General features: G+C 37.7%; 1 protein-coding gene across 10 annotated transcripts in view; it reads left to right on the top strand.

Annotated features, from left to right (window-relative positions):
- ARL15 (ADP ribosylation factor like GTPase 15) overlaps nucleotides 1–19,975 on the top strand; it is a 374,080-nt gene extending 354,105 nt beyond the window's left edge. For 9 of the 10 annotated variants that reach the window (XM_065598950.1, XM_065598955.1, XM_065598949.1 and 6 more), the window contains one exon: nucleotides 16,103–19,975. In XM_065598950.1, coding sequence (XP_065455022.1) covers nucleotides 16,103–16,255 — 153 coding nt within the window. In that variant the 3' untranslated portion in view covers nucleotides 16,256–19,975. The remainder of the gene's footprint in view (nucleotides 1–16,102) is intronic. The other variant, XM_065598956.1, reaches the window with a different exon arrangement.
- The last annotated feature ends 7,890 nt before the right edge of the window (nucleotides 19,976–27,865 follow it).

Genomic DNA, 27,865 nt, shown 5'->3' with positions numbered 1-27,865 from the left:
CTTTGAGTCACTAGGAAGTCTCAATATGACTGAAGTTGACTTTGTTGTAGTGTTAACAGAACAAATCTCCTTGCTCTCTTTTGGAAGTTTTTATGATGGTATCATTGTCAACTTCTCTTCTGTGGAATACCAATTTAAGGCCTTGGCTACACTTACCCGCTAGTTCGGCGGCTGGCAATCGAACTTCTGGGTTCGACTTATCGCGTCTAGTCTGGACGCGATAAGTCGAACCCGGAAGTGCTCGCCGTCGACTGCGGTACTCCAGCTCGGCGAGAGGAGTACCGCGGAGTCGACGGGGGAGCCTGCCTGCCGAGTGTGGACCAAGGTAAGTTCGAACTAAGGTACTTCGACTTCAGCTACGTTATTCACGTAGCTGAAGTTGCGTACCTTAGTTCGAATTAGGGGGGTAGTGTAGACCAAGCCTAAATTTAGCTGAAGTATACAATAGAGCTATGACAGTCATACATCTCACTGGACTCTTACAACATATACTAAAAAGTTTCTTAATTGACAATGAAATTATCATTTTTTCCAAGTTGTGATAGTGATAGGAACAGAGAGAACAAAGGAACTTATGTGAACAAGGGTATTTGCGCAAACAGGAGTTTGAGTTGTTGAACAGATAGCTAAGCAAACATTACTATCCTGTTTTAAATGTCATCCAATAAAGGAACAGAAAAAAATAATTTCATTAGCTCTATTATATAAGGTTTAATGAAATATGTAATTTATAGCAGAAGGGTTATTTTGTTGCATATATTACTGTATAAAATAAATAGGCCTGCTTCATTCAAGCACAGATTTAAAGATGAAGACCCAGTCATGCTACAAACCACTGTGGTAGTCAGTGGTAGGAACCTTGCTTAAGAAGACCCAGTTGCACTTGCTCATCCTGTGTGTCTACGTTTAACCTAAACCCAGCTGATCATTTTGATACCCTGCTTTTGCTGGATGCCACAATTAATCCATTTTAAATTAACTTTTACCAAGAGAGGAAATGAACTCTTTGGTTTTTTCCTGAGGCAAATATCAGTATTTTGCTGCTCAGTGTGCTCTGCCTTTTACTTCTCAGTTGGCAGACCTTCAGGCTGTATAGTTGGAATTATGTTTTCCAATGTGCATTACTTTCCATTTATCAGCACTGAATTTCATCGGCCATTTTGTTGCCCAGTCACCCAGTTTTGTGAGATCCTTTTGTAGCTTTTTGCAGTCTGCTTGGGACTTGAGTAGTTTTGTGTCATCTGCAAATTTTGCCACCACACTGTTTACCCCTTTTTCCTGATCATTTATGAGTATGTTGAATAGGACTGGTCCCAGTACAGACCCCTGGAGGACATCACTATTTACCACTCTCCGTTCCGAAGACTGACCATTTATTCCTACCCTTTGTTTCCTATCTTTTAAGCAGTTGCCAATTCATGAGAGGATATTCCCTTTTATTCCATGACCGCTTACTTTGAGGGACCTTGTCGAAGACTTTCTGAAAATCTAAGTACGCTATATCCACTGTATCTCCTTTGTCCACATGCTTGTTGACCCCCTCAAAGAATTCTAGTAGATTGGTCAGCCATGATCTCCCTTTACAAAAACCAAGTTGACTCTTCCCCAACAAATTCTGTTAATCTATGTTTCTGACAATTTTGATCTTTACGATAGTTTCAACCAGTTTGCCTGGTACTGAAGTCTGGCTTACTGGCCTGTAATTGCCGGGATCACCACTGGAGCCCTTTTTAAAAATTGGTGTCACATTAGCTATCCTCCAGTCATTTGGTACAGAAGCTGATTTAAATGATAGATTACAAACTACAGTTAGTAGTTCTGCAATTTCACATTTGAGTTCCTTCAGAACTCAGGTGAATACCATCTGGTCCTGGTGACTTATTACTGTTTAGTTTATCAATTTGTTCCAAAACCACCTCTAACAACATCTCAGTCTGCAACAATTCCTCAGATTTGTCACCTAAAAAGAATGTCTCAGGTTTGGGAATTTCCCTCACATCCTCAGTCCTGAACACCGATGCAAAGAATTAATTTAGTTTCTCCGCAATGGCCTTATCGTCCTTGAGTGCTCCTTTAGCATCTCGATCGTCCAGTGTCCCCCACTGGTTGTTTAGCAGGCATTTTGCTTCTGATGTACTTTTTTTAAAATTGCTATTACTTTTATCTTTTAATGCAAAGCCAGTTCCAAGATGCTTAGAAACACTGTTTCAATACCTTGAAGTCAGCTAAACCCATTTCCTTGTTGATCTCTTTACAATATTTTTTTATTAGTTACCTTTGCACAAAAAGTAGGAGTGTGCTAATCAAATTTGCTAATGATACAAAGTTGTAAGGCATCATAAATACAGAGGAGGATCAGAATATTATACAGGAAGATGACCTGGAAGATTAGAATGACAGAAATGGGCTGAGATTCAATAGTACAAAATGCAAGATCCTGCACTTGTGGTCTAATAAGAAAAATTTCTGCTGCAAGCTGGGGATTCATCAGTTGGAAGCAACAAAGGAGAGAGACTTGGGTGTGTGGGTTGATCACAGGATGACCCTGAGCCTCCAATGTGTTGTAGTGTGAAAAAGGCAAATGCAATCATAGAATGTACTAGACAAGGCACTTCCAGTAGAGAGAGAAAATTATGAATGCCACCGAACAAGGCACTAGTAGGACTGCATCTGGAATAATGGAGTCAGGAAGGATTTTCCCACACACACACTGTATTCTGGAAGGCTTTCTTTAATCTCCTTTCTCTGAAGCATCAGGGATGGCCATGGCTTGAGATGAGGCATTGGGCAGAGGGCCAGTGCTCTGACGTGGTATTGAACATTCTCTCTCTCAGGTGCTTGGAGCTGGTTCTTGCACTCATGCCCAGGGTCTAAGTCATGGCAATATGTGACGTCAGGAAGGAACTTTCCCCCAAGTCAAATTGGCAGTGACGTGAGGTTTTTTGTCTTTCTCTGCAGCATGTGGGTCACTTGCTATTGCAGGGGCCTTGAATGCTGGTGCTCCTTGGTCCCTACTGTTCTTTGTCGCTGGCACATAGTAGTCTCATCTTCTGTGGGCTGTAATATTTTGGTCTCCTTTTGATGGTTGGGTTTAGTGTGCAGGTACTACTGGGTGCTGTTGGTGGCCTGTGAGATGCAGGAGGTCAGACTGGATGATCTAGTGGTTCCTTCTGGCCTTAATCTTTGACTCTGACTTCCTCTTTCAGATTCCTTCCACTGTGGCACATTGCCTGTATGCTGAAGGACAAGATGATGACACTGTAATTTCTATGATTCTGTCTACATCTGGTCTTATAAGAACAATGTGGCTAGCACTCTTGGATGGGTACTGAGCATACTGTTCACAACATACAAATCTTTCTTCCGTTTGGAACCTGAGAATTTGAATCTGCTCTCAAATCAGAATTTTAGTTGATAGCACAATATGCTACTCCAGTACCTCTGGGCCAATGTATAAAACACATTTGTTTTATTCATTTATTATTTTTTCAAATTATTACCCCTGCTTTATCGACCCTCTAAACTACGTAGTTTCCTTTTTTTATAGACAATCAGAAATGTTTCCTTAGAACATTTCCAAAGAACAAGTAAATTTAAAATGATGAATTAAACTAATACAAAGTCAATTATTTTAGCTTAAGGAGTTCCAGTGAATTAATAGCAATGTGGAGATAGTATTTAGACACCTTGTAAATTGTGTACTGTTTTTCAGTAGCCAGCACATTGAATTTAACATACAAAATTAAACTGCAAATGTTAGTTTATTTAGTGATCATAGGTCAATAGATATGAATGCATATATGGTACCCTGTCCAATTAGTAATTTGTAATTTAAGTTAAATTTAAAACGTGAATAAAAGGACATTTCAGTTATTAAAAAAGCTTTAAATGATAATCTTATTCAAAGAGTCAGACACAATATCACTGATATGATGCTACTTCACTAGCTGTAGTAAAATAAGACCTCTAAGGTTTATTCTGATCTTTCTCTCTTACCTAAAAGATGTTTGATCCAGTAGCTTACCTCCTTTGTGCTATTTTACAGCTGCACAGGCTCTGGTGGAATAGTACTGGATCTTATACCGTACATCTTGGCATAGAAATGGTAGAATAGTCTAATTGTATTAAACCTTTTCAGTTAGTGCCCTAGACATGACTGTCTGTACTTGATGAGTTTCTCATTCAAGTAACCCTCGACCTCATAAAAAACTGAACTCATACCTGAAACCTACACTTTATAATGCCAGATTTTTTTCCCATTTTCAGTTGATGCAGTTAACTTGTATCAAGTTCAAAAAATAATGCTTTAAAGGAATCAATTTCATGGTGAATGCATCTAGTCAATTAGGCCATTTAAACAACATCTTACTCGTGTGTAGCAGACCATTTTACAAGTAACTGATAGTTTTACAAGCCTGTGTTTCAGACACGATAATTGGTTGTCTCTGATATGTGAGTTTGGGACTTAAACTCATTAACTTCCTTCGGTGTACAGAACATTTCTTAACTAACTCTATTCTGTACCAATTTAAGATCTTTTTAGCTAGTCATATTTAAAAGTACATTACCAAGTAATGTACCAAAAGTACATTACTAGAAGGGGGAGGGGGTGCTATCTTTTTAGTATATTCTCAATGATGCTAATTATATACTATAACCCTTTTGACTTTTATCATTTATAAGCTCTAGTCAGCTATCTAATTATAGGGTAATTTCTATTTTAAGCAAAAATTCAAGTAATACATCTTAATTCCTAAGTGTGTAGGGTTTGGATTTATATTGTGCACAGAAAAAGAAAAGTAATGTGGAAGAGAGTTTCTAGGAAAAGAAATGTGGGCTGAGGAAAATTCTTTGTCCATTGGAGTTCATCTTGACTCATTAGCTTCAAGTATTGGTATCTGCAGTACCTTTTAATTAAATTCTCTTACAAGTGCTATGACAGAGAGAGAAAAACATTGACAAAATTATGTTTCAAATGGAGAAAAAGGAGGCTGCTGTCTATCAGCCTGTGAGACCCTGATGCTGTGGATTTTTTGTTTGTTTTTTTTCCACTAATTTCCCATCTTCCTGAAATCAAACTATTTGATGAATGCCTATTTTCTTTTTCCATTTTTTGGAAAATTAGTGCTTTTTTCTTTGTAACACACTCTCCTTTGGTAGTTTGACAGCAAGGATCAAAAATATGAACCTCTCCTGTCTGTACTAAAACACCCAGCTTTATTAGCACAAAGGCTGTAGCAAACGCTAACATTTTTCAGGGCCAGGCACTTGAGGGGGACAGAGGGCAATACTGAGTGAGCATTGGTTACAGTTGCAAGAGTGCACAGAATTGTTAACTTCAATAACTACACAAATAATGCACAAAATCTGCATTATGCACTTTCTTATGACACCTATATAATTCAAATAGGTGATAAATAAAATGTTACCTTGTGCGTGTATTAAGTCATTGCTTAGATCAGTTTATGTATTATAAAAATGGGAATCCGCGGGACTTTTAGGAACTCTATTCTTATGGACTTGTATCTGACCTAAAGTGTTTTGGGGCTTTTGAACATGAGCACTCTATGTATGAATGCTATTTATTCTGTCTCTAAATAGGTACACATGTATAGACAAATGCAGTAATTCTTCTGCATCTACAGCTATTTAGAAAACACAACTATACACCATTTAACTAAGATCAGAACTGAAAGCTTTGTTTTGGACATGTCATTGGACCTCATAGTAGGGATTGAGACATACCAGGGTACAATCCAGACTAATAAGTATCTGAGTCACCCCTGCCTACAATGCCTTGCTGTTGTAGCCTCCACCCTGGTCTGCTCAGAAACAGCCTTCCCCATGTAAGTCACTTCCAGCTGTGTCTGTGTGTATGCTACAGCCAGCCACACCTTGGCTCTTACCAGCCTTGGTTATGCTGCAGGGTGACCCCAATCCATCCACAGTCCTGGATCTTCCTCCAGAAATGTATGTCCTGTACTTCCCAGCCCTCTCCTGGAGAGCTCAAACACATTATGTCCATCAGTCCTTTAAGGGAATAATATACACACAACTTGTTACCCCAAATGAAGATATCCAGACACTTCAACTTGAACACACTGGATTAGATAAAACAATAATACAAGTTTATTAACTACAAAGAGATGACTAAGTGAGTACAAGAAATGAGGCATAAAAGTCAGAAATGGTTACAAGAAAAATAAAGATAAAACTCCTATTGATGCCTAAATTAACAAACTACATTAGATTCAAAGCAAAGTTTTCTCACATGCTTTCAGCAATCTTACTGACCAGACTCTTTAGGTCAGGACCCCTTCCCCAAGAATCCAATGGCTGCTGTTTTTGCCTCTTCAGGTGAGGTGAATGCGATGGGCGGGGGCAGGGCCGGCTCCAGGCACCAGCCTGGCAAGCAGGTGCTTGGGGCGGCCGCTCCAGAGAGGGGCGGCACGTCCAGGTATTCGGCGGTAATTCGGTGGACGGTCCCTCACTCCCGCTGGGAGCAAAGGACCTCCTGTCGAATTGTTGCTGCAGATCGCGATCGCAGCTTTTATTTTTTAATTTATTTTTTTTTTGGCTGCTTGGGCCGGCCAAAACCCTGGAGCCGGCCCTGGGCAGGGGGAAAGAAGGGTACATTGGGGAGTTTGTTCCTCCTTTTATAGTTTCAATCCCCAGCTGAGACCCAGGAGACAGTCTATATGGAAGGATGTTCCCTGGTGATTTTTTTCACCTGTTTGAACTTCCTTTGTTTTCCTCCATGATTGATGACTCTGTTTCCTGCTTACATGCAAATTAAGGCAAGCACACATTCTTTCCTGTGTTTAGGACAGACCTGACTTCTACCCGGGCAGGACTGTGCGGTTTGGAACATGGGTTAATAACATCCAGGGGAGTCTTATAATTTCACATACAGTGTTTCCACACACATTTTACCAAGACAATACTGACCAGCAAATTGAGTTTTCAAATGATAACTTACAAGGCATGCACAAAGATTATTCCGGTAGTGTGTAGGGTGCGAATATAGATTGGTCTCTGGATTTCTGGATAATTAAAGATTATTTTAACTTGACATGCTACACAACAGGTGTATTTACTAGGTAAATATTTGTATAAGTAGTATTCCTGAGGTTAGGTTTTTATTAATAGCTAAAGCCAAAGTTGAAACTAGAATTTTTTTCCTGCCAAAGTGAAAATTCTACTTTGTATTTAACTTTCACATTGTAATAAAACAAGCCATGAAACACCAACAATCTGCGTAAAAAAATAAACTGAAAGTCAAATATAACCCAATTAGGGCATCTTGAGCAAGAGAGATTTGATTTTTAAAAAGCCAGTGTTAGCTTCTTGTGTTGTGTCAGACCTGATAGTAATCAAGCCAAATAAATCAAATACACCTCTACCTCGATATAACACTGTCCTTGGGAGCCAAAAAATCTTACTGCGTTATAGGTGAAACCACGTTATATCGAACACTTGCTTTGATCCACCAGAGTGCGCAGCCCCGCGCCCCCCTCCCGCCCCGCGCACTGCTTTACCGCATTATATCCAAATTCGTGTTATATCGGGTCGCGTTATATAGGGGTAGCGGTGTAGTGAAATTAGTAAAAGTTGTATGTTTTTAGTATCTTGTACAATTATTTTTGCAGACACTGAAGTATTTTTTTCTTAAAGGGATATATGCAATAAGATACCATTTTAAAACCTATATTTGTACATATAAAATAAATAAACTATCTTAGGACATATGTTAAGTAGTATGCATCTGAGTACATTAATAGTGTCCCTCAGGCATGTGTTATTGCTTAGCGGTTTCAAAAAAAGTTCACATGTATTATGTGGGTATGCCATAAATGGGGGGGGGGGGGAGTAGGATTTCACGTGTTCTGAATGTCTTTGGCCTTAGTCACTGCTAACAATCAGCTTTACAATGTTTAGGTCTTTTACCATCTAATACTTGATACTATACATCGAATACATTTCTAAGGGTGTGTTATCTCTGTAGGCAGTACAATAACTAGAATTCACTATGGACTGACCTGAGATCTGTTCAGCCTTGCAGTGAAATTTGTCGTTTATTATTTGTGTTACAGTAGCACCTAGAGACCCCAACTGAGACAAAGGAGGAAACAGGCAGAGAGGTGAAGTGACTTGCCAGTGGGAGAGCTGGTTTTAGGAACCAGGATAGTGAATTGTCTGTTAAAACAGTGCTGTCTCTGAGAGTCAGTCTCGTTTCCATTTGACATATTTGTCACTTCTTTTCTCCTGATTTATGTATGAAATAACAAATCCTTTCTTTCTAAGGCCGTGCTGAACTCATCTGTTCAGCATAGAGTTTGGAGACGGAGGAAGTTGTGTGACCGCCCTTTAATTGCATTAATATTAATAGGAGGTGAGATTGTTCTCTCACACCGCTCCCAAATAGACTAGATGGTGTTGTCACCATTGACCAGGAGGCAGTAAGCAATTAGAATGAATCATCTTTCAGGCTCCCCTGTAAAAGGTTGGTTGCATATGGAGACTTTTTCTTTCCTGTGCGTCCAACAGGTTTTTTTTGTTCTGTAGCTTATTATACCACTCTCTTCATCATATTATCTAAGTGACCCCCAGTAGTCTGAGAGAGACTCGAGCATGCTCAAGGACAATTAAAATCAAAGGGTTTTTCTGGAAAATAGGCTATTCTTGGTGAAAAAAATTATGGCAAAAATTTTGTACCAATTACCTGATTTTTACTATTATCTGCGAACAAGTTAGCACAATATACCCAAATAAATCCATTTCCTTCCTAAGTGGATGTGTGGAAAGAGCTGACCTACTGGCAACTCCTCAACATGGACCTATGTCTTGGCCGGCATGGAGAGTCTAATACAGATCTCTGTACCACTTTTGGTCCCTTGCTGCCTCAGCCCTCCTCACATGTCCTAATGTGTCTGTGTATCTTTCAGGGCCGGCTCCAGGCATCAGCTTAACAAGCAGGTGCTTGAGGTGGCCAAGGGAGAGGGGCGGCACGTGTGGCAATTTGGGGGCGGCAGGTCCCTCACTCCCTCTAGGAGCGAAGGACCTGCCTCCGAACTGCCGCCGCCGCCGATCGCGGCTTTTTTTTTTTTTTTTTTCCCCCAATTGCTGCCGCCGGTTGCGATTGCGGCTTTATTTTTTTTTTTTGCTTGGGGCGGCAGAAATACTGGAGCCGGCCCTGGTATCTTTGTATATATGTATTTCTGCATATACCTGCCTGTATAGCCAAGAACAACTCTGGTCCCTCTATCATGATATCTAATGTGACTTTTTTTTTGACATTTTTTATGACCACTACTCTCCACACGCTTCACAATTGTCACCTTATTCTCCTCCCTTCTTTAGGCTCCGACACTTGGGTTTGCCAGTACCATGCTGCACTCTCTCTAGTACAGTCTTTCCATTCTCATTTGTCAAGCATCCTCTCACTCCCTTGAAAACACTTCAGATTCTTCTATAAAATGCAGGCAAAAGACTGAATCACTTATGATCTGAAGGTCAAATTCAGGAGAGCAGAGTCTGGAGGTTACAAATAATAAAAAGGAGGGAGGAGAGTATCTATTCTGTAAAGCACTGTGTAAATTGGATACTTCATAAATGATTTGTGAAGTGCATGTGTCTTTCTTTATCCCTATCAGTCAAAATTCACAAGCCAAAATTGTCAGCTATGGCCATAGTAGAACTTACGTGAAAAATTTTGAACTAGAAATGACTTTCAGAAACCCTTTTGTAAAAGCTTTTGGACCTACAATTTTTGCTAAAAGCAAAATTTCGAATGCTTCATAACCATACAAAGTAACCTAGCAACACAAATTTCACAACCCTTTCATAACCATTATTGCCCTTCACTAGTTATGAGCATTATAAAAACAAGTGTTAGGATGGAAATGGTTTTTTGTTTTTAACCTAGAGCAGTGTCTAGGCAGTGTCTACCAGTGCAACTGCGATTACTCAAAAATACAGACGTTTTTCCCTTAAGCAGGGTCACATTTAAAAAATAAATAAAAACTCAGTAACATGATTTCTATCATAAAATCTTTATGCTTTGTAATTAAATGCTTTAAGTTCGATCTTCACATTCACAGATTCAGAAATCAGAGTGACAGTAAACTCAGCAACAGAACTTGTTACATTTATAAATTTGTTAGAGGCAGATTTTAAGAACACTTTAACCTCGTCTCCATTGTGTGCATTTGCACACAACAGGCAACAGTGCAGTCCAATCCAAATACAATATGTCAAGTACATATTGATCAGTTATGAATTAGTTTTAACCTTTTGAGGTAAGGAGCCTCCTATAAATGTCACTCTTGGACAGGTCATTGAAAGAAAAATTTTGCAAGCATTCTGTTTTATTTTTTCCAATCTATCAAAATCTTTCCTTTTTCCCTCTCTCCCTTGGAGAGAAATTGAGACAGTCTACTATACCTACTGAGCAATGAAGCAGAACTCTTCAAACAGCTCTAAGATTAATTTTGAATAACTAATACAAATAAATTAAATTGCAGCAAGGGCGGTTTAGGTTGGACATTAGGAAAAACTTCCTAACTATCAGAGTGGTTAAGCACTGGAATAAATTGCCTAGGGAGGCTGTGGAATCTCTATCATTGGGGATTTTTAAGAGCATGTTGGACAAACACCTGGCAGGGATGGTCTAGGTAATACTTAGTCCTGCCTTGAGTGCAGGGAACTGGGCTAGATGACCTCTCGAGGTCCCTTCCAGTTCTATGATTCTATGAATCTGACAATTTTTTGGACTACTGGATTTGTCTGCTTATCAAAAAAAAAAAATGGAGGGCCATATCCAGCTTTGTCTAAATCTCAAACTATCATGGTAACGATGTGGTAATAGCATTCTTTCATAAGGAAGAATTATTTCCTCAACTCTGATATTTTTGAAGGATTTTATTTGTTTTGGACATGTTTTTCAAATGATTGAAATACATTTTAACTTGGATTTCAGCTGAGGCTGCAAACAAGGTTTAGTGCATTTGTCTATTTGCATGATTTTTTTTATCTAAGGGTACGTCTTCACTTACCGGAGGGTCCGGCGGCAGGCAATCGATGTTCTGGGATTGATTTATCACGTCTGGTTAAGACGCGATAAATCGATCCCGGAAGTGCTCGCCGTCGACGCCGGTACTCCAGCTCGCCGAGAGGAGTACGCGGCATCGACGGGGGAGCCTGCCTGCCGCGTCTGGACCCGCGGTAAGTTCGAACTAAGGTACTTCGAATTCAGCTACGTTATTAACGTAACTGAATTTGCGTACCTTAGTCCGAAGTGGGGGGTTAGTGAAGACCAGGCCTAAAAGGATACTGAAATACATTCATAGCCATCAGTACAATCAAAGCAATTTTTTTCCTGAGTTATCCTATAAGAATATAGCACATCAGCACATTTCACTGAAATGAGTTTTATGAATGGAATAGATGCACATTAGTAATGTCACATATGAAATTAACTTTGGGGCCAGATACTTAGCCTGTGTACATTGGTGTAGGACCACAATCATCATGGTATTATGCTGATTTACACTTGCTAAGGATCTGGGCACGATTCTTTGCCAGTTTTTGCTTAATCTACATATTGGAAAAAGCAGTGTTTGAGAATTATATTTCTAGTGTATTCAAGTGGGAGAGAATAGTATTGAACATGTTGCGGGGGGTATTGATTACAGAATGTAGTATCAATACAACTTAATTTTTGCAACATGACAAGGCCCCATTGTGGGATGAAGGCCCAAAATGGGGAGCACTAGAAGACGTTACAGAAGTCTTACAGTGATGTGCATTTAATTAATCATATTTCTTTCTAACCTCAGTTTTTAGAAATGTTGTAGTCGTGTTGTAAATAATTTAAAATACCAGTTTGTTCAAGACAGATAATTGTATGTTGAGTGCAGGATACCTGAGGCAGGTGTTTGTAGCTTTATATTCAGCTTATATATCCCATGGACAGGAAGAGACCCTTTTCACCATTCAGGCAATAGGAGAAGACAGAAGAGCTCCAAAATGACCCCCTTTTCGTCCTATTGTGATGAGAAATTGTGCAAGAACTAGGGTAGGTAGGCTGTTCACACCGTTTCAAACCCACTCAGACATTTTGGTGGTGGTTGGGTTGCAGAGAGAAAAAATCCCTTAAGGAATAAATGTGTGAAAATGAAGGAAAGACAATGTTGAAAACAAATACAAAGAAATAAGGGGATGGTGGAGGGGAGATAAGTTAAAGAGAGAATATTCCAGCAGAAATGTAGACCATATACCCAACATAGGGCACCTAATTATGCCAATCTAGCTTTTGAGTCACTGTCTTATCTCAGATGCATAGTGCAGGCTTCCTTTTTTAGTCTGAAAATATTTGTTTTTAGAATTGAATCACACTTTGTATATATAAGAGAGCAAACACTGGTTTGAATTATAGGAGAAATGTTTGTGTATGCAAACTAATTTCCAGAGACTTCAAAATAATGGAAACAGTTCCCAAAGCCCTTGACTTATTGAGGTTCATCCACTGTAGTGTAAAGATTAAATTGGATAATGCAATAACGTACAATGAATTATTCTGAAGATCCCTTCTATGCCACTGTTGTTAAATATCTAAAATAGAGGTAGGCTAATAATAGTCCCTTTCTATATCTGGATTAGAGACAAGTTAGCTAGCAAGCCTTTTTCTCAGAATAGCTGCACTCCTATGGGTATTCCAAACAGCTGTTCTGTGGTGTCATCACTAGAGGTTCCTACTCCAAAAGCCACTGCCTAATGATCAACTTCCTCTTATTTCAGCAACCACCAAGATTTGGGTTCTCTGACTGTGGATATTTTGGAACATTGATCAGCCTCACAGAGAGAGAATATTTGTGCCAGATTGTTAATTTAATTTCTATATTTTATTTACATACCAAGAAATAAAAAAAACAAAGAATGGGATTTTAAATTTTTGTCAAGAAAACAATTTTTCCTATACCAATTTACCAAAGGGAATTTTGCCCTGTTTTATTACTCAATTATTGACTTTGTTTTTGAACATACTGTCACTGAAATGTACAAAATGATTTTAGGCTACATCTTAACAACAGTATGACCTGGTAAGTGGTTGTTATTTTTGATCTAAGTTGCATGAAGACTAACGTGCTAGTGTGCTTGGTGCTGTTACTTCTTTTCCATGTGCATTTTCATAAATTAAAGAACTGGAAGGGACCTTGAAAGGTCATCAAGTCCAGCCCCCTGCCTTCACTAGCAGGACCAAGTACTGATTTTGCCCCAGATCCCTAAATGGCCCCCTCAAGGATTGAACTCACAACCCTGGGTTTAGCAGGCCAATGCTCAAACCACTGAGCTATCTCCCCCCTCCCCATTTCATATATTGTAAATTTTAAAGCTTAAGCTCAAGGACTCCATCATTAAAATGCAATTACCTTTTGATAATCAGCCTTGGTTGGCCCTATTTCAAGCATCTAGTATAAATAGGATTGTAAATTAAGACTTGTATGTAATCAGTGGGGCAGATGGCATTGGTCTACCAGTAGGCGGTGTATGGTAGGCATTCTGTAGGTTAGAGGTCTGAAAATCTCAGGTTACTCAGCCATATTTGTCAGCTTAACACCAGCAGGGTCCTTTTATCAAATGGCTATAATGAAACCTTGATATGTTATGTTTTTGTACAGCTTTCACTTCCTCTCCATACTTCGCATTCAACGTGTACTTTGGTTAAACATTGACCTAAATTGACTTAGTATAATTTCTACTATATGAAAGACTTCAACATACATACTTTCACTAGATTACTGTATATTCTAATGATTTACCACACTGACATGTAGATTTAATAATAATGATCTGAAATAGGAATCCTAATAGTATTAAAAATTAAGTTCCAAAATCCTTAATTGTCTCAAGATTTTAGGCAATTTTTGCAATGTTATTGCAAATTTTAAACTTGTACTATTGGTGATAATTTTAATAACGTTTTACACAAAGCACAGTAAATAATGGTTTGGTAACTGCTGTTCATAGGTAAGTATGTCTACACTTTATCTACTCTTGATTTTAAATCATCTTTCTAGGTTGTTACCAACCTGACTCTGCATTGTTTAACAAATCTAGGTTTGACTATTTATGAGCTGAGACGGGCAGCTGTTCCCACTTCTTTATTTAAATAGAAATATCAACTTTTCTGATAACTATGATCAAGATCCCTAGTAATGCAGTTACCTTTATAGATAATTGTAGATAAGTAATCTCTCCTACCTCACTGTAATATTTCTAATATAGACTTCTGTCTAGCACTTCATCTAAGTATCTTGTCACAACAGTACATAAATTCAGATTTATGTCAATTAATAAAATTACTACAGGCTTCTAGTATTTAATTAGGTTACCAGGTAAACAAAACAGTTGTAGGGACATTTTGAAGAGCTGCAAGGAGAATGTACAGCTTGTTTAGTCTTTAGAAGATTTAGTTAATGAGTCTAGTGCTATAGGGCTTCTGACACCTGATTGTGGCCTCTGGTTGCTACCACAATACAAATAAAAATAATAATTACTATGATTATGCATGTTTGTGGCTGTCTTTTTGAGAGCGGAAAGTTAATATTTCTTGCAAAAACATTCCTCGGTACAAGAATGTTCAGACTAAACTTTGTAAGGACAAAATATTTCTATTGGTTTGTTGACAATAGCAAACATTGATGCATGTAATTGCAGTTATATGATAAAAGTCCATTTGATGTGTCAGACATTAGTAGGTTTTCTGGATCAAATACTGACTAAGGAAAAAGTATGTTGGAATTTTCCTTGACAAACACAGCTTAATGAAATCCATTGATCAAAATAGTCTGAAAAGTACCTATTATACCTCTCTTTTTTTTCTTAAAAAAGACCAAGGAATTTATTGAACCTGTTTTTTTTCTTGATAATTTATTTAAACCACAATGAGACTATTGTGTTTAAAAGAAGTAAAAATCTTTCAGTGAGTTTAGGAAGAACAGCCAACATATACCTGGCTTTCCTTGCTTGTCTAAAAGTGTCTCCTGCTTCATGGCTGCGATCATGAATGTCAATGAAAGCTTTACTGGGGGCTACATCTTCCCAAATATTTTCTTTCAAGTATATAGATACTCACAACTTTTAATGACAAATGTTTAAATTTACAGTTTTTTCATATCTCTTCTACATGACTAGTGTAGAAATACCACAGTGAGATTTAATTTAGTCAAAAAGGTTCACAGCTTAACTGTCATTGTTCTATATCAGTGGTTTTCAATCTTTTCTGATTTGCAGCCCCTTAAAATATGTCAAATGGCGGGGCAGACCCCTTTGGAAATCTTAGACATGGACCCGTGTGGGCCCACACGGGTCCATGGACCACAGGTTGAAAACTACTGTTCTATGGTAATACTAATGTTTAATTTTATTGTACCTAGAATATGCTATGTGCCAATCAGAGACAGAAAGACAGCATCTCTCATACATTATACTTATTGTTACCTTGATCACATTAATATCCTAGTCTTTGCTGTATATCTACAAATGAGCCAGCTGGTTGTGTAAGTCGTTTGCATCTAGCATTCTGTTGCTTGAGGTTCCCAGGAAACCTCTACTGTAATTTACCATTGAATCAAGTACCTAAGTTTGGGGAATTTTTTGACAATTAAATTTGTGTGCGTTACATATTTTGGTTGATCAGGTAGTTACAGATGTTTGTCAATAACAATATGGTGCAGCATGTCATGAGGTTGATTTTAAAGTACAAGCCCAGCTGTTTATGAAGTTGCTTGCTGTTATTTTTTTTATTTTTTTTGAACACTTGCTTAATATACTTTACTCTATGCCTTAAGTGCATATAATTCTCTCTCAGACCTCCCATGCTGTTAAATGTATTGGTAGAATGGTGGCTTGCAAAGCAGGTCACTCACCCCTAAAGAAGACACTTTCTGGTCACAACATATAACCTGTAGTATAAGAACAGCTGTGGGATGTGATTCTAAAAATGAGTGTCCTCTGGGTTTTTTCCACATTTTATTTTCAAGAGACCAGCTGTAATATGAAAGAAATATTAATTTTTCTTTTTTTACTTTTTTTAAAATAGATCAAAAAATATTTTGAACTTGAACCACTTGCACGAGGAAAGCGCTGGATTCTTAAACCCTGCTCCCTGGATGATATGGAAGCAGTAAAAGACAGCTTCACCCTTCTGATAAATTTGCTAGAAGAGAGAGAGCTTGAGCCTTCAAGAATGTGAAAAGCTAGGAAAGAGGACTGCCTCTCCAATCATCGTTGTACCTGTTTATTCTGCTTAATTATGATTTGGTATCAAGACTGCGTTACAGCTTACAGTCAATATAAACTTTCATTTAGTGCAGAAGAGCTGTTTGTTAAAATAAATGTAAATTGGGTATATGATTATTCCAGTTAAGTCATCACACTACTGAAATATAGGGAGTTACTCTTTGTTTACCACTAATTCTGTTCACTGCATGTTTTCTCCCTGCATTATCATAAAAATATACTTGATATGGAATTCTGCATGGACAAAGTCACAAGTCTGTAAAGGTTTGAAAAAAAATACCACCAACTATGTTTTCTGAAAAGTAAGTGTCATAAGAATTTGTGGATATTACTTTGTGTGTTAGTCCTTGGGGTCAGCAAACTAGCTATCTGGAAAGGACGGCCATTGAGAGTACCCGTAAATCAGCTTACAAGCAAGGAAATGTCTTGATGCAAAGTCTAGTCTGAAGTCTTACTGAATGAAAATACAAATACGTTGCTGGTTGATTACTATTCTAATTCTTAACCTTTTCAAAGGCACAAGCAGTGAAGTTAGTGGGAGTAAGGGGAAATAAGACACAAACACAACCTGTGCACATATCAGCATTTGCTATGGACTTTGGATTATCTGGAATATAAAAAGTAGCTTGCATAAAATTGCAGATACAACTTAAGTAGATAATATTTTTTAAAATGAAATAGGTTGAATAAAATAAAGTTTACCAGTTTTTTTTAGTGACTATGATTAAAGAGCAGCAAGAGTATATGTATTTTAACTCAGATGTGGATGCAGGCTGGATAAATAGCATGAAGTGTGACATTTAAATTAAGGAATCTCCTGTATCTCTCACTCAAAGTAGTATTGTTATCACAACTGTGCTCCTGCCTCTATACTATAGTTAAGGGTCTGCCAATATCTCTGTTATAAACCCCTATTTTCAGGACTTTAAAAAATGCCTTCAGAAATTTGCTGAGGACTGAATGTTAGTAAAAAGTTTATTAATCAGAACCAAAGTTTTGAACAAATTTGGAAAAACTCCATTCAGTTCTAGGAATGCAATACATATTCCACCCCTTAGCCCCAGTCACCCCAGGTTTGCAGCGTTTGCATGCCTTTTGGCAGTTTTAAAATTATATAAATCAGTTTGGTTTTCAAATGAGCTTCTCAGTTCATTGGTTCATAATAAAACCAGATATCACAACAGGGTGTAGAAATCAGTAGATGTTTGATACATACCTTGGTTGTTGTGCCTCGTCCAGTTAGCTGCCCACATGCACCGATATCCTGCTTGATGCATACCCTTCAATGGCATATTGAAGGCATAGAAATCCATCTTGATTCTGAGTTTCAGGTTTTGAAAAATCTTCTTAAAAACCTACTTTTCAGAGCTTTATGCAACATGTCTTTTCACTCTGAAAGTTCATTTCTTTAAGTTTATTATAGTTTATAATTAGTTTGAGGATAAAAAAAATTAGTGAGGGAGAGCCTATAAAACCTGGTTCTCTATTTGTAATGTACTCTTTGTTAAATTAACTGGTTTCTATAACTTTTACCTTTTTAAGTTTCCTTGAACTATTTGGATCACTTCTTCCCTCACTTGTGAACTTCCCTGAGTCCCACTTCAATATAAGTGTGTAGCCTGGTAGAGGCTTCTTCAACTCACTTCCTATAATCAAAACTAAACGGGGGTTCCTGAGTCGCTTCTGAATTAATTGTGTAATAGAAACTGAGAGCTGAAAGTGACCAAAATGCTAGAATCTCCTGGCTAGAGCGCATCTGGGATCACTGACCCTTTCCTCTTCCTCTCTTCCCCTATCTTTGTATTTCTTACCCATGTGCTGCCCCAAGGCACCTCTTCTGCAGATACTCAGGAACTTAAACTGTTCATGTTACTCAAAACCAGCTCCCAACTCTCCTTCTATGAATTGGAAGCACACTTGCTGCCCCTCAGGTATTGCTATGTACCTTGAGTGGGCTCCCTTCACCTGAACTAAATAGGAATTGGGATCTAATTTAGAGCTTCCAATTCACTCTTTCAGGTAACACAAACAATTTAAAGTTCTCAGGCATCTGCAAAAGAAGCTGTTTGGAGGAGGATGAGAGTAATAAGGGGAAGCAGGCTGCATGCAAAAGGGAAGCCTGCTCTGGGGGCAAGAGGAAGGGAAAAGGTAGCATTGTAAACTTTAGCTGCTTTTCAGTTTAAAATTAGAGGGTGGGAGGAACAATCTTTTTACTATTTTCTGCCCTGTGGCCCATATTAGATGTAATTAATCAAATTCACAACAGGTGTAGATGAGACCAACTCCACTTACTTCTTATTAATTTACACCAACAGTGAATTTGGTGGAAAGGTCATGGGGGGTTGATATTAGTTTGGTCATGAGATCTCAACTATGCACTGTTGGAAAGTGCTACATAGCAGTGACATCAAGAAGGCCCAACTAGCCAATCAGAATGTGGCTTTAGCCATACTCTCTTATACAGTATATTAGGACCTTTTGATGTTTAATTATTTTCTTTAGGAAAATGTCAGCTGCACAGGATCAGTGAAATTTTTTTGTAATGATTTTCAATGTGCATATTCTTAGTAATCGCTCTATACTACAGGTTGAAACAATACCTCATAACTGTTTAAGGATTCAAGAAAGGTGTTTAACATTACTTTGAATGTGGTTCTGTCTGTGAATGGATTATAATGGATTTGTAGATTTTAAATGTTTAAACACTTTCACCTTTTTTATGGAGGGATTAAAAAATTCATAGCCGTTCATGTCACACTTTCTTTGTCTAAAGTGTTCTTGAATATTCTTAATACAGAATCTGTGAACACCACACAATTTTTATTCAGATGACCAATCTCAATTACTGTTTTCTCTTCCTGTGCATTCATCGTTTAGATTAAATAAATTCAATCACTAGGAACTAGCTACTTTCCATGCAACTTCATTAAACAGTGAATATTGTCTTTTTTAAAAAAAAGATATTGTGGTTTAATGTTCTTTAGCCATCTGTTAAATTACTTTCTGGGTGTGTGTTTTTGTGTGTGTGTGGATGTGCCCACACTGGGCGGCTTCTCAGACCTATGTCTGTCTGCAGTGTTTCAGCAGTCAGAATAAAAACATTATCAATCAGTATCCAACAACAGCTGTTTTTGACATGCTTCTGTCTGACGCCTAATGTTTTACAACTGTCCTCCTTTGTCTAGCAGTTCTGAGCTGGTCATCTTGTCGCTTCCATGTTCTGTCCTGTACTTGTACTAACAGAATTTGCTGTGGTTTTGGAAATCCTTGTTAGTGTTTTTGATAGTCTTTCTTGCTGTATAATGTGCTATGTGTCTTAGTTTGCATATTCAGATGTGCTATACAGAAATCTGTGATGTATTATTTCATTTAGTTTCTGGCGTTTCATTATATTTATAGAAGTTACAGATTTTTGTACCTTATTAGCTACTACAGTTGCCTTTTTGTAATGGCAATTAATTTATATTACAAAACTTTGTATTTTTTCTGTAATTGAGTATTGGTTGATAGTTAAATGTCATATTATCCTGACTTTATACTAAAAATACATCGTCTATACTTAGTAGTTGACCCATTCATGTAGGCAACTGCAAGACCAGAGGAACTTGTACTGTCTGATTTATACATGATTTCCACGATCAAAATATGAAAATAAACACTGAGTAGAACTGAAGTGGTAAGCTTGAATCTTTTCAATATTAATTTTTAGAAGTACATTTTTCACTACCTTGAAACAGATTTTCAAAATATGTACTTTTGGGTCAAAACAAATGATTAATTTGGAATAATATGGCATATCTATGCATAACATAAATATTCAATTGGTATTTCTAGCTGGTTTATATTCTTAATGAGTTTTCCTATTTCAGAAATATTTTTAAAAAATATTGTAGAATTATTGCAGGACTACAAATGGAAATGATTCCTGGTAATTACTTCTGAAGCTCAGATTGAAAAACAAATACTAAGTAAGTAAAGATTTTAAATAGAACTGCCACATTACTATATGGTGCATGTACTGAGGGGAACCCCTTCAAAGTGTAAACAAATAAACTTATTCAAAGGAATGCAATTGAAGACAAATAACTCTCAAGACAGTTTTGGACTCCAGTGCAACATTATCTTGTCTCATACTGTTTGAGTATACAAAATGCCAGCAAAACAAAGCTGTTAAGCAACTGATTGAGATACAGCATTGGTCAGGCTGGCTGCACATTCCTGGTTTGGTTTCCAAAGTAGGCAGTTATAACTATCAAGACTAGGATGGAATTAGAAGATTTGACAACTAATAGTATTTTCTTCATGCTTTGTTTTCATATTCATAGATGAATGGAAATCTAATAATCATGCGTCATTTAATAGAACTTTAAAGAATTTTCGTTAGGTTATTAGCCCCTTGACCTGATAGTACAAACAGATTAGAACATGTGTGTGTCTGGAGTACGGCGTTAGCCAGCCAAACCACTAGATTAACAATGGGGGAGGGAGAGAGTGCATTATCCCATGAAAAAACACAGGGTCTCTATCCCTCAACCACCGCCTGAAGTTGGACTGGACCCTGAAAGGCAGATAGGGCCACTGCGCTCTGTTACATATGGTGATAGAGGACACCATTTCCTTTCCCAACCTCATAAACCACCATGTAAAGTGAATAACTTCCATCTACTGTATGGGTTGGTGTGAAGATCAGGCTAGATTTAGCTAACCGTTATGAGACTGCTGAGCTCCATTATGGCTACATTTAATATAAATTACAATTATAACAATAAGAAAAGAAAAAAAGCATTGTCTCCAATGCAGGATTCACAGAAGTTCATATAAAAATGTAACATTTGTTTCTTGATAGCTTTGCGTGGGAAATATGCAGAGCAATCTTTGTAAAATATGAATTTGCAATGAGTACACTGATTTCCTCCACTTACTGTAACTCGTACAAAAGTCCTTGCTTTTACAGTCCAGAAAGGGACAGAGTCAAATGAAAACACAAAACCCTTTTCAAGTAAGAAAAGGGCATGACAATGGACGGGAGTGTTCTTAATCATTTGGTTGGCAAGCCTAGCAATGTGTAAATCAGAAACACTTCAGAAATTCTATTCAGCAAAGCAGCCAAAGGTTTGGAATATTTAGAGAAAACTAACTAGGAATTTGGGGGTGCAGAAGAGGGGTGATGTCTGGTTCATATCATTAACTTGTTGCTACTATGGAAATAGAGTGAAATATTGTCCAAATATATCCTATTTTATAAGGAGGATCTTTGTAATTGTAGGCCTAACATTTTATACATTAGAAATTGGAAGTTTTACACCAGGAAAATTATTTTCCTAATTTATTGAAACTTGCTCACCTACTAGTACACTGATACATGAATCATGAAGATTTTGTATACATTTTGTGAAAGAAAACAATTGCATAATTAATTTGATTCCAATATTAAAATGCATTATATATTAAAAAATAAAACTAATGACAAAGAATTATCTTTATCCTTTTACATCCGCCTATTTAAACTGGGGGGGGGGGGGAAATAGTCCATCTCTATTACTATGAAACATATGTTGAATACATTACATTTGAACAGGCAATGGAAAGAACGTGCATCTATTAAACAAAACAATGTAAAAATCATATATTTGTAAATTTGCTATGAGGGATTTCACACGGTTTAGAGCCATATTTACCTTGAGATACCACACAAGATTGGTTTTACTTTTTGTTATCAGTTATTAATGGGTGGAATGCTGAATCATGGAAATCCCAAGAGAAGGATTCTTGTACAGTAGAAATAGTATCAATACCCTGCCTCATCACAAAGAAGTTTGCAGAATGGCAGAGTAGAGCTGCAGCATGACTTGCATACACAGCCATAAAAAACAAACCTGGATTTAAAGCTAATCACCCAGCAGAGTAGCTAGTATTTTAACAATGTGGCAGTATTGGATTTGCAAGGTTGATGATTTTTCAGGATCAAAAAGGCATTTCTTTATCATTTTATTGTAAATGCCATTGGGGCCTGTCAACTTTGACATGGTCCTTATAAAATAACAGTTCATGCTGTGAATTGGGATTGGAACTCAATTTCTATACAAGTATTTCTAAATCCATTTCTCATCAGTGGCATGCTAACTTCCTGAACTTCTTGAGGTCTTAGCTCTACCCTCCAAAACATAATGCACATCTGCATGTTTTTCAGAACTAACTACTGTCCTCACACACACAAGTGCGATAGCTGCTATACACAAGATAAGTGATTAACACCAGGGATCTAGGTAGGATCAAGCCCCCAAATTAACTCTTGATCCCAATTTTAAGAAAATTGTGGTGTAGTTTTCTAGTTTGTTTTGAAAGGACAAGTTTACATTATTAACAAAACTACATCAATGCTATTTCATTAAAACACACACACTACCTCTTTAGGGAACCCACCTGCATTTCAATATGTGAAGGGGACTGACCCTATTGTTGTGCTTGTAATTTAGGCTGTCTAAACCTACTGTATTTGTGGAATTGCTTTTGTGTTTAAGAATATTTAAATGTACATGCAGTCCCTGCATTTCGTTCTGTTGTTCCAAAAAGAAAAAGCTTGATAGACATTGACTGCTAAAAAGGTAAATCAACAGAATAACAATCTTTTTCTTAATCAACTATTACTAAAATGCAGTGCATGCTAACCAGAAAGACTTATTCCTCCTTGGTTTACACTTGCTTTTCAATGTTTGCTCTCCCCAAGGTCAGTGGCACCAGTGCTAATTAAAGTAGCTAATCATACTTTGGAAGATAGTATGTCTTTTGTACCAAGCTGCCCAGATGTCACTATGCAGAATAGTTCATAGTCTGGCCCATTACCTCTATGAGCATGACCTTTTGTTTACAGTAAATACAGTACCATAAGCCTGGTAAAGTCATCACATACATTAAAGGTATTAGGCATGTTTATCTCACATTCCTATCTATTAGCTTCTTCCACAATTAACATGAGCCACAGCTGAAAAAATAATTCAAGCTGAAAGTGATAAACGGGGTGAAATTGTCAACCCAGGAAATGGCAATAATACTTATAAACGATATTACAAACAAATGTTTAAAGGTACTTGGATATTACTGTTAATTTTATTAATCAAGGTGCTTTAATTCAATTCAATTCATATATGAATGAAACTCAATACAGTTCAGTATAGAAGTAAACAACTCAATATTTTAGTGAAAAGTTTTTTGTATTGATTGTTTTATATCCTTTTCTGTGATCATCACTGTACAAACTGAGTACCTAATATTCATCCTTGGAAGTCTGTGGCAGAACCAGAAATAATCCCAAATCGCCTAGCTCTGAGGTACTTCCTGCAGGTACTGGCCTCTGTAGCGTGGGCCCAACCTCTGAGATTAGGAACTGAATTCTTCCACTGTTCAGGATGTATGGATCTGCTGAGGTTTGGGTTCAGGCACATCTCTACTGAGACATGATGGCAACATGAGAGCTTAGTATAACAGATTGTAAATAAGCTTCTTGCCTGCTCTTAAAACTTGCTTTAACCTCAAAGGATCTTTAATATTGAGACTTCATGATCCTTTGGTATGCTTAGACATTATTATTAATCTATTGACCAGGCTGTTAAAGAAATCACATACTGTGGAGGAGAACAAGAATATTTTTGTTATTTCTCCTATAAAGGCAGTAAGAAATAATCCAGCACAGCTGTTTTGGTGAGCGGGTAGGTGGTCTGCTGATTCCTGCTATGCTGGTAGTTCATGAGAGTTTCAGCAGTCACTGTGTTGCTTTTACCTTTTCATGTCAGTCAAATCAACCAGAACAGAAGAAAAACTCTGCCTCATTTGAGACTGGCCTTTTATTTTCTGAGATCCAGGTGGTGGTGGTGCTACGTAGGTTCAACCAGATGATTTTTGGGAATGATCTCATATTTTACCTGGCTACTTAAAGCTAAGTCCATTGATGATAGGTATTTTCAGTTACTTTCTTTACCTTCAATTCCTGTCCATACTTGAATGTTCAGAAGTATGGCTCTTCCTTTTATAAAAATACTCTCAATAGTAACACCTTCACATACTATTTCTTCTCTGTAATCATCCGAGGGGGAGGATTCCTAAAGGAGAAGGTGGCTAGACAGCTCCAAATATGCCTGGATAAGATTAGATTTATTTTTTATTCATTCATTTGTCCCTCTCCCAAAGGACTGCTTAACTGGGAACAGTAGAGATACCACCCAACTCCCTCCAACAAAATTAACCAGCAGAAAATTAATAGATGTCCATGCTATCTGCTCCATCCCTGAGAGGAGAGGACTAGGAACAAGCCTCAATATAACTGCTTATCATGGGATGGCTATAGAGTAAGTAACACTCCTGCCTAAAATGGCATCCTTGATATGGGAGGAGGGGACAGGTGGTGGCGGGAACTCCAAGAGACATTAAAGTCCACCTTTCAATCAAAATGAGCTATTACTGACCCAAGAATAGGGCTATGGGAGATAAGAGCACAAGGAGCTTCTATTAGACTTGCTGGGCTGAGGTCCTCAGTGCAGAAATGCAGGCCTTGGAGAGATCAACCACCACTACAGAACCTACTGAAAAGACTGCTGAAAGGGATCGGCTGAAGAAAGAGGCCCAGCTGGGTCAGAACAGGAGGAGATGGCATCAACAGCTATACCCCAAAATAGTCTGAAAGTTTATTTTCTTTTGTGGGGGAGGATCTGCTTGAGACATTAGTAGCATGCTCCTTGCCCTTTGCATAGAAAAAGCACTAAGTGGATAAGTCGATCAGCAAAGGGAACACAGGGCACCTGCTGTGGATACTTGACTTCAGCACAACAGGGTAAGATGCTTGAGAAAAACAGACCACGATTCTGAATTACATGTAACATCTACAGTCTAAGGAAACGACAAACCCCATATCCTCTGGCTTTAAGATATGGAAAAGGAAAAATTTCCAATGGCCGCATGTCTTCAAACCTGACATATTGAGCTACTTTTTAATTTGACTATTTGTCCAAATAGGTGTAAATTTGGCAGGTGGTTAATACATTTGAATATATTATCTGATACTCATATTTTGAAGGCAATCAAGAATACACAAATTCAAGCCCTTTGAATGAGAGTGGATTCATGTACAAATTGATTCTAAATCAAGGAATCATCACATTCCAGTTCAGTATGCAAGTGAGGCAGCTAGAGCATATTGTAAAGAAGTATGGTCTGAGACTCTCTGCTCTGTGTCCCCTCCATGGGTGACCCTTTATGAAATGTCTCCCAAGTATCAGGCAGTTATGTTTGAATGAGAGACAGTTGGCTGAATGTTATCCTGAATAAGCTCAATGCAGTGCTCATAGATCAAAGGAAATGGTTGGAAGAACTTGCACACAGTTCATGTACCGCCATTATTTAGGAGTGAGGTTCTTGCTCATATAACAGATCCATAACTTTAAGTACTGTTCTGGTCAGAAAGTAGCTCTGTAAAATAGCGTCATCTTCATTAGAAGTGTTCCCTGTGTGTTCAGTTATGTATTCTCATTTCTGTGATTAAAACAGCCTCTTCAACTATATACCCCTATTAGTACTGCAGAGCCAACACAGCTAGAGAGAGTGGTCTGTATTCTAGTCCTCCCTGGGTATTGAGCCCTATTTGGTGTAATAATGGGTAATACTAGAGACTGTGGTGGGAAGAGTGATACAAAATCTTCTGCAACATTCTGAACACAAGTGATTCAAATTGTCTTAAGTTCTGAAATGCAGTGGGATATTGATGATATATTTGAATTCTATATTAAATGTGAATAGAAACAGCCTTTGGAGCATGTGAAGCTAGTGCTGGCAATCCTGTTCCCCAGAACACCTAATTTGGGGGGGGAGCGGGGGGAGGGACTGGAAATACGGCTAATCTCAGCTTTCATCGGGGGGGGGGAGGAGATATGCTTCTAGCCTATAGAAAACCTTTAAAAGGTCATTGGATGTAAAATAATTGCTAGAAATGAGAGCATCTCACTGGTGTTTCCCAAAGATCGTGGGTTATATACAATGCAACCCCAGACACCCAAAACTTTCAAGGGAAGTCCTCTAAAGCGAAGACTGCCACAAACTTCTCTTTGCTAGCTGCCTGAAGCTAAGCAAACAATGTGGCATATGGTCAAAAGAAGGGTCTGTCTAGTAGTGTGTGAGACCGTATGATTTAATGCAGAAAGTACAAAACTAAACAAGGGACTCCTGAATTCTCATCCCAACTCTAACCCTTACTTCCTAGATGGCCCTAGCTTTTCTATGTATAAAATGGATTTACTGCTGCTTACAGAGATTATAGGGCTCTAATGGTGATTCATTTGTTAACCTTTGTAAAGTTTTGTATAAATGCTGAAATGTACCTGAATGCACACTCAACACTCCCAGTGGCTTGGGGGCTCCCACCCCTAAACAATAATCTATAATCTAAAACCTTGTATACTGTTCATTTTGCGCACACACGGGCACCACGTCTCCATCCAGAGACAGGTTGTCAGTGACCTATGAGCCTACTTTTTCTCTCTCTCCAAAAAAAAAAAAAAATTGGTAGCTAATATGGAAATTAGAATTCTCATATTTCAACCAATCAAGTTTTAGAAAACATATGATCTGTTTTAAATGTTGATAACTAATCTTGTTATTAGGTTTGGACTAATTTTCAGCCAACCAAACCTGAAAGTGAATAATTTGTGTAAATTAACTTTCTGATATTGCTATGAACTGTGTATGTCAACAAGGCTCTTCCTCAAAAAGCATTATTGCTAACCAGCCAGCTCTGGAATCATCAACTCTCCTGGGGTTAATATAATGACAAATTAATGTTGCCTCTGTACTTTGTAAAGTTCAGATGAACGAAGTTTGGAAAATTTCATACTTCATTTTGATGTTTTGAACAGTCCTACACTCCTCATTGGAACATTGCAAAGCTGAGCCTTTTAAATAACTTAGCACATTATGCAGTACCCTATTCAAACTAACCTCATTCAATGCCAAGGTGACCTGATTTTAATTCTCTTAAAAAAAGATTGAAATCTGTATAAGATTTTCTTTTCACAATCAAAATTTATTTTTTCACGTTTGTATGAGTGGAATTGTTACCTATTCAGTCAATGAGAAGGTGCATGTTATCTTAATAAATCATTTGGTTAGTCTTCGTTATTGGGGGTGGGGGGAGAAGGACTGACTACTTTTTCTCATTTACTGTGTATTATCCTGGAATATCAAAAGATGTACATGTAAGCTATATTCTTTGAAACAAACTAAGCTGCTCAAAACTGCCTGTTTTAAAATGTTTGTATTAGTTGAAAATAAAGCTATCTTACATTTTTAATATATATTTAAAAAAAAAACAGATGAACTGAATAATGTTCCCTTTTATAACAGCACTTTTACTCCAGCCGGAGATCCCAAAGTCCGTTATAAGCAATAAGATGCAGCTGCCAATCGGTGCCATACACTACAGAGATTTAGGGGGGAAGCGAAGAATAACTTCAGTTGTAACAAGTGATTTTAGGTTGGCAGAATTGATTTACCTAAATTAGGGCATAGCCAGGATTTCAGA

The sequence above is a fragment of the Chrysemys picta genome, chromosome 6 (genome assembly GCF_011386835.1).
Source record: "Chrysemys picta bellii isolate R12L10 chromosome 6, ASM1138683v2, whole genome shotgun sequence".
NCBI classification, from domain to species: Eukaryota; Metazoa; Chordata; order Testudines; family Emydidae; genus Chrysemys; species Chrysemys picta.
The sequence above is the reverse complement of the archived record's forward strand: the minus strand, read 5'-3'. Positions and strand labels throughout refer to the sequence as shown.